The sequence below is a fragment of the Schistocerca gregaria genome, chromosome 3 (assembly GCF_023897955.1).
Source record: "Schistocerca gregaria isolate iqSchGreg1 chromosome 3, iqSchGreg1.2, whole genome shotgun sequence".
NCBI classification, from domain to species: Eukaryota; Metazoa; Arthropoda; class Insecta; order Orthoptera; family Acrididae; genus Schistocerca; species Schistocerca gregaria.
Window position 1 is genome coordinate 157,132,656 of NC_064922.1, and position 8,251 is coordinate 157,140,906.

Consider the following 8,251-nt stretch of genomic DNA (forward strand, 5'->3'; position numbering starts at 1 on the left):
CGTTTCTTGCGCCTCTATCACTGTAATCCTCGCATAACGTTTCGTACAAAAATCTCGAGTCTAAATTTCTCCACAATCTCCGTCTTAGTTTTGTCCTCCTCGCACTCTCCAGCACAGCATTTAATCCCACACGCAGTGAAAAAAAACGAACTTTTGTCGAGTGGTTGGCACGACAGCGTTACCTGCCTGCAGCACAATTTGTTAGTGTGTGTGCAGGGCTGGACGGCTGTGTGTGTGGGGGGGGGGGGGGGGGGAGGGAGGGAGGATTTTGGGGCAGGGGTCGGCTGTAGTGTGCTCCCACCCGACCGACATCCCGATAAGAAAGTTCGTCTATCGGTCGGTCAAAATGCCTACATAAGTTATTTTATCGGTCGGTCTGTCGCTCTGTAGTTGCATGTGCAGGCCCTTTATTTTCAATTGCTGTCTAATAAAAAAAAAAGTTATAGGGCAAGATACTTCGAGAGATCGATATTTCACTCAGAAATGGAAAGCACCCCTTGTTTCCGGCTGGCACCAGACAACAAAGCCGGAAGTCTTTCTCGTCATTCAGTCGATAGAAGAGTCTACCAGTAAGTAGCGTGGAATTGTGATTCTATTGATTTTTGTGTTATTTCGTGTTTTCTTTTTGTCAGGTTGTGTTTATGATGATAATTGTAGTAGCTATTAAATAGTTACAATTAAAAACATGTGTTTTAGTAATATAATATGATGATATGAGTTGGTGTTTAGTCATACAAAGTCGGATAACAGATAAATCTTATTACGTTATAAGCCTATCCCTTATAATTCCCCTTGTGTGTGACACATGCGTTTTTTGCCAGTTCCGTTGTTTTATAGATATTGTGTAAATTTTATTTTGTTGTTGTTTAAAACGGGCTGAATACATGCCAGCAAGGCCACGTGCACCCGTTGTTATGTTACCAGTCACTTAACCGGATAGGAATTTTCTCTCTGTGTTTGCCTGCTTACCGTCTACTACACAATATCTTTTTTATTTAGAAAGGAAAAAAAGTAATTTCAGCAAACTGTAGATTTTCCTTATTTAATATATCAGTAAATTCATGATGGTGCCATTTCGTTGTGAAAGAGAAGTTGAACGTGTAATTGACTAAGCCGCCGTGATTTTGGGGTGGCTACTGGAATCGTATTTGTTGATTGTTTTTCTAACACGTTTCAGAATCCGTCTTCCTCCATTGTATTCTGTAAGCGGTCATAATCCCTTCTTAACATCCCATTATATCAGCAACGAAATTAATGAAGTTTTGAATCATTATCGCACTTGAAGAGTTACCAACTTATAAGTGAGGGAGGGGGGTGGAGACGATACAAGAAAGTGCTGTAAAAATTTGTGCATCAGATTATTAAAGCATAAGGCTGTGACTCCTAAAACATAAGTAAAGAGGAAAAGAATCAGAGAATAGAGTATGTTGCGCTAAAAGCTTAACTTGGGGGGGGGGGGGGGGGGCTTGATATTAGTTAAAGGTAGGAAATGAACTTTCCTGGAATAACATTACGTGTTTGTGGTTCTAATGCAGTCTTACAATCCTGTGAAAAAGGAGTTTTATTACTGATGCTGCAGTGCTGTTAAAGTAGCAGGCCTGCATAGTGCTCAGCCTATACACCTCTCTCCTGTTTGCGTGTATACCAGTCATAAGTATTTTGTTTTTGTACTGTATGCTTAGCAGGTGGTTCTAGTTTTTGAGTTAAATTATTTTTCACATTCCCAGCACAGTGTCTGATGTTAGCATATGTAACAGCATTTCACATGTGCAGTCACTCCATCAACTACTGTGCTGCGTTGGCGTGGATTGTGCGAATTGTTACAATTTTCTTTCCGTAATTGCAATTTTTCTTAAAAAGTATTAAATTTAAATATAGGCCTAAATTCAGTTAATTTTCTATCATATTACCGCTATGTGTATGAAAAATACAAGGGTTTTACAAGCTGTGACATGGCCGTGAATCTAACAGTGCCCCGAATATGGAATAAATTTCCTTTACTTCACATCTATGGTCACAAATTTTGTCATCAAATTAAAAGTTTTGGTCTGACGACACATTTCAGATGTGCAGCAAAATATGGGAAAACACAAATACAGTAGCACATTATCTACAGCTTAAAATAATAAATAGACCATGATGATAAGTGTTAATGACACGTGCATTTATGTGCTTTAAATATGGGGAGGCATACCTGTTTCCTAATGTATTGTAGCCATAGTGGCATCGTCAAATGTTAAATGCGAAATCAGCACCAGCATTGTCAGATATCTATGAATAACAACATAAGCAAGAGTCATCTTGTCAGCAGCAGTATTGTTCAAAACAAACTGCCGCACGGTAGCCACAAAATGTTGTGTAGCATGTTCACCAGATGTCACTACTGTAGGCATATGCATATTCTTCAGTTGTTAACTGTAAAGTGTAATATAAGGGGATACAATCAGAAAATTCTCTTAAGGGGTTATAAGGTGGAAGAGGTGTTACAGTAATAAAAAGCAATGAAATAAATTATGATGAAAGTTAGATGTTAAAAAGGACAATAATTGACAAATTCTCAAGTGGTAATATTAAAGATAATGATTAATTAATAAACAGCTTTCAGAGTGCACAGAACAATATAAAAAATTGTCAGTAATACTTTTCATTGTGGTCAATTTTATTGTTTTAAGGCTTTGATGATTTGCTAGTGTGATTGTGTTCACCCGTATTTTGCTGCAGATCTGAACATGGTCGTTATAAACCAAAACTGGTAGTCTGATGACAAAAAAATTGTTACCTTAGATGTGACACAAAGGAAATTTATAACACATGGGTTGGCCATGACATGACTTGTATCAAAATCTGTGCATGGTCATAGGCAGAAAACACTTAGTACATTATTCTTGAGATAGATACATTATTCTTGAGATAGATTGCTTGTTCTTAATGATAGAACTGAAAGTCTTCAACGCAATAACTATTGTATAAATTTCCATCTATGGCAAACTGTGTTGATTGATCTTCTTATTACAGAACATGGCGGACGCTGCTCCAGCCGGTGGACGAGGGGGTTTTCGTGGTGGTTTTGGTTCCAGAGGTGGTCGTGGAGGCCCAAGGGGTCGGGGTCGTGGTAGAGGACGTGGCAGGGGCCGTGGAGGCAAAGAAACTGAGAAGGAATGGGTTCCTGTTACTAAGCTGGGTCGATTGGTGAAGGATGGGAAAATACGCTCACTTGAGGAAATATACCTCTTCTCACTGCCGATTAAGGTATTATAGCCTTCCTGTGTAATGCTGATAAGAAATAACATAAAGAGAATCTAAATCAATTTTTTCTCTTTCTAGGAATTTGAAATAATTGATATCTTCCTTGGCACCTCTTTGAAAGATGAAGTCCTTAAAATCATGCCAGTACAGAAGCAAACTCGTGCTGGTCAGAGGACAAGATTCAAAGCATTTGTTGGTAAGGAATGAAGCTTTCATTCATCTTTTAAAATATATCCTTAATTTCACAAGATATTGTTGTGAGAACACCTGTACCTTTCCCTATTTGTCTGAAAGTAGCACCGAAAAACCCCATCATGTCTAGATGACTTGTTATGGCAGTTCAGGTGCAAGAGAATCATTTGGCCCTGAACCATTGGGCAGTCCTGATTTGGAGTCTCCACACTGATGTGGGCCATACAGATGATTTTATGTTACGTTATTTCATGTGCTTTTCATTAACAGTTGTTGTAGATGTAGTGTTCAAAGTATTTTTTCCCATACTTCTAATTGGATTCTAAGTATTTGTTTTTCTAAAATTATTTTATCTGTGGCTCTCAACCCAAATTTTCATTCTACAATGTTGTAGTCTGAATGTACTACAGAGCTTGGCATAAGTGTTTGTAAGTGATTGTATTGTAGACAATTCAACTACTGTATGGTGTACTAGGAGTAATATCTTTTTTTTTTTTCTTCTTCTCAAGCGGTTTAATAGTTCACTAATTCACTGGCAAATTATATGTAGAATGTCTTTCCCAATTAACATTATAATTGCACTTCTTTGCAGCTATTGGTGACTCTAATGGGCACATTGGACTTGGTGTGAAGTGTTCCAAAGAAGTTGCTACAGCTATTCGTGGAGCAATTGTTCTTGCAAAGCTGTCTGTTGTGCCAGTTCGAAGAGGTTATTGGGGTAACAAGATTGGAAAACCACACACAGTGCCTTGCAAGGTTGGTTTTAGAAATTAAATAATTAACTAAATTTTAGCACTAGACAGGAATCTTTCAATCATTTGCCAGATTAGAATGTCAGCAGAGTTACACTTTGGGAGCCATATGGAGATGACTTATATATGTATTAGTAATCTATTTCTACATTGGAGATGATGTGAATGTTATTCCGGGTGTATACACTCCGGGAAGTCCGTGTAAAATTTAGGAGTTTCCTAGAATTCTGGGAATTTTTCATTTAGTTTTTCGTGTAATTTTGTCTGGTAAGACCTGATGCAAAATGTGTCGAAGGCTTTACGGCAAAGACTATGGAATGCTTAATAACAGCAAATGTCTTCCGATGAACGTCACTTCACAACTGTTCACATTTAGTTAGTTTTGAGCAGTTGCCTGCAGGCTCATGCGCTTGTGCAGTTGAGTTGTGTATGAGCAGTGCCTTCTCCCACTTCTTGCTACTTGAAGCGCGGCTGCAGCAGTAGCAAGAAGGGGTTATGCTACACAGAAAAATTTTTCTGGTGCATCTAATCTGCCAGATTCGCACGTGTCCGTAGAGCAGTCTGGGTTTTAGTGGGGAGTATAGTGAACTGTGTTTATCTTTGGTGATTTTGCTGTTTTTTGACCTATTTTGTCTTCGTTTGCAGTTAACACATCAAAAGAAAACAAAACTGATTTCTGTGGCTGGGAACTGTCAAGCCAATTTAAAAATGCATGTAATTACAAAAGGCTGTTATTATTTTCAGTTTTATGATTTTTATTTTCACTTTTTTGGCAGTTGCGCATTAATCGCCTTGCACAACATTGGAGTAATTTTTGTTTATTGCTAAATTATGGTGTTTATTAATCTTTTATGCAGATGCAGTCAATTTATAAGAAACATTGTTTGATTTCACATTATTGGCTAGTTTTTGTTGTTACTAAATTTCAAGGGCACTTTTTTATCATCTGGCACATATGGCATTATGCCACAATAAAGAATCAAACATGAGACTATTCAGTACTGGTACTCAAAGAAAATTTTCATTCCAAAAAGTGCACTGAAAAGCTTGATAACAGGTCGGGCCTACTTGATTGTGAATCTGGACAAAATGAATGTGTCCTTAAAGCTGAATTATGCATTTTAGTATAGTTTATGATAGTCCTAGGCTCTTAGAGTACCCTCTGATGTCCTGTTTTATTTTGACGTCATATAAGGTCTCTTAATGCTATTTGTGTACAAGCATATTGGCTTTCTACATCATCGTAGCTGCCCATGTGCAGTGACATCTGTTTTTGGCAATCTTTGGCTGCTGCTGAAAAGAACGCATGCCTAAGAGGTCACAGGAAAGTACTGCAAATGGTTTTGTTCTTTGAAAGGTGTTATTTTTCAAAGGAATTTTTCTTTTAGTCTAGATGGAGTATGTTACATTTGAGAATGTGCAATGAATTTCTTAAATCACAAGAGCATTTGAAACTTAACTTTCAGGAGGAGACATTGAAGTCATTGTTTAAAATTTTACTGGTGCATTTGTGTGATTATCTTAGTGCAACACACACTAAAAGGACCAATGCTATATGTGAAAGCTTAACTTTCCTTGTTACTTATTAATCATAAAGACAAGTATTACATGTGAAAGCTTAGTTTTTCTGGTAGCCACACTAGGTACATTAATTAAACTATTAACTTTGCCTATTTGTGCATTCACGCTACTTAAGTGATGGTGTTGCTATTGGCTAACTAGTACATCATATGTCCTATATTCTGAATATCTGCTGTGACTTGCTGATGTGATCATGTGATGTGAGCTATGATTGGCTACAATAGCACATTGCACTCTCTCTTTCAATGCTTTGGAAACTTAGGTGCTGTGTTTAGTGGAATTCGAATGTATACTATGGAAACATGCAGTGCATATACTGCTGCACATAAAAGATCTTTCCAAAACATTTCCCCGCTCTCCTCCCCTGTGCCAAGTTCCATTTTCTAAAGTGCCGGGAAGTTATCACTGGTGTGTAAACCCTTTACCATTCAAAGGGTTGGTGTTTTTACAGCTCTGAGGGAAAGTACACTGTCACTTATGGAAAAAGTTTTATTTTCACTGTGGAAGAAATGTATTTTCACATGGAAAAAAGTGGTATTTTAACTGGGAATTTTTTCTTGTGTGCGTATACATCCTGGTTATTATACTGTAATTTGTAAGAATCCTAAGTTTGTTTCGTGTTATAAGTATGGAAACACTATTGGTCACTTGTACTTTAAATGTTAACTGGAGATAGTTGACATAGAGGCTGATAGGTATCGTTTCTGGATTACTAATGAAATTCAGGTTTTTCTTTTTGCTTATTGGATGGCAGCTGTCGTGGAATAGGAGTAAAAATATAACTGTAAGCGGGAGAGAGAATATAGTAATGGTAAAGCCTGCCACACTTTTCAGATATGTAAGGATAATTTAGAATAATTCTAGGTTTTCAACAGGGTTAATGTTATTTTCCTTTCACCATATTTAAATGATGTCTGTAGCTTATCTTTGTCACATTGATCGTGATTTTGATGCTCATTGTTAGGACTCGAAGCAAACTGATACTAAATGGTATGTACCACTTAATCAATTGTACCTACTGTCAAGGGATAAAGCTTTTTTTAGACTTTTAAGACCAACCATACAGCTGTGCCAAACTGAAGTAGTTCTGTGTTAAAGGGAAGCCCTTATCCACTGTTGGGGCATGTTTGATAGAGCAATGAAACAACTGCCAGGGTAGCATACAGTGTTCTTCATTTAATTCGTATGAAGTCCAGACCCTTGAGTGATGGAGAATAGACGGGAATTAATCTCTTTGTGGATGGAGTAATGCATGGTGTGACTAATATTGGTGCAAAGTATCTGTCTTTTATGTACTGTCTAGTGGCTTGTGGAGAATATATTTAGATGTAGAACCCTCTTGATTTGTATAGATCTTGTAGAAGCCTCTGATCTGCATAGATCTTTTGGCCATCACCTTCGATGCGTGTGTTTGATCTTAACAGTTTTTTGTTGTGTGATGTAGTTTATTTTAACAGCGGTTTATATAGCTTTTTCAAATGTGTAGAAATATGTTATCAAGTTATCCACATAACATTTCTTGCAGATATCCTCCATTTCCTATTGTGCAATTAAAAATTAATCTACTGTTTTCAGGTCACAGGAAAATGTGGCTCTGTTCAGGTGCGTCTCATTCCAGCACCTCGTGGTACCGGTATTGTGTCAGCACCAGTACCAAAGAAGCTGTTGCAGATGGCAGGTATTGAAGATTGCTATACATCAGCTCGTGGCTCAACTGGAACCCTAGGAAACTTTGGTATGTTCACTTTGTATTGATGCTTAACATTTATTGTAACTTTCATGCTGCAGTACATTGTGTTACCCTTTTTATGGGAATATGCCAATTATTTCATTAATTTCTTTTCAGCTAAGGCAACATATGCTGCTATTGCAAAAACATACGCATACCTGACTCCAGATTTGTGGAAAGAGGAGCCCCTCCTGAAGACACCCTATGAGGAATTTGCAGATTACTTATACAAGAATAATCGTCCTGTTGCAGGTTCCAATCCTCAGCGTGATGTATAAGGACTCTGTCAATTCCAGATGGATGAGATTCCTTGTACAAATGTTGCATTTTATAATTTGAATAAATGATACTTGAAAGAATTTTTTTCCCTGTACTTCTTATCAAATGTGTTATACATAAGTGGCCCTGGAAATAGAATTTCGAAAAAGTAAGAAATGGCTAAAGAAATTGCTTTGGTTGTCTTGCCTCTGTTTTTATATGTTGGAGATGTAGGTTCACTTCCAAAAAAAATGTGTGGACCTAACATTCAAACCCAACGCTAAACTTTAGTCTTGTCACTCGTATGCCATTGCCCAAAATTAGGAATGAGAATTTGTCTTGAGGCAGAGCCTCTAAAGAATTTTGTAAAGCTCCATGAAATTTGTTGCACAATAATAGTATATAGAAATCACAGTACTTCTTAGTGTCTTTAAGTGTGGAGCAGTTGGATTTGTCAGTGTATCTGCTGCAGCTGGCTTCGGATAGGTTGGTG

The 8,251-nt window shown here is 37.5% G+C and overlaps 1 protein-coding gene across 1 annotated transcript; it reads left to right on the forward strand.

Moving 5' to 3' along the window:
* Positions 1 to 477: 477 nt before the first annotated feature.
* LOC126354648 (40S ribosomal protein S2) lies at positions 478 to 7,859 on the forward strand. Its single transcript, XM_050004420.1, has 6 exons — positions 478 to 569; positions 3,016 to 3,249; positions 3,325 to 3,442; positions 4,031 to 4,194; positions 7,347 to 7,506; positions 7,618 to 7,859. The coding sequence occupies exons 2-6, from the start codon at positions 3,019 to 3,021 to the stop codon at positions 7,776 to 7,778; spliced, it is 834 nt and encodes a 277-aa protein (XP_049860377.1). The 5' UTR covers positions 478 to 569; positions 3,016 to 3,018; the 3' UTR covers positions 7,779 to 7,859.
* Positions 7,860 to 8,251: the final 392 nt, after the last annotated feature.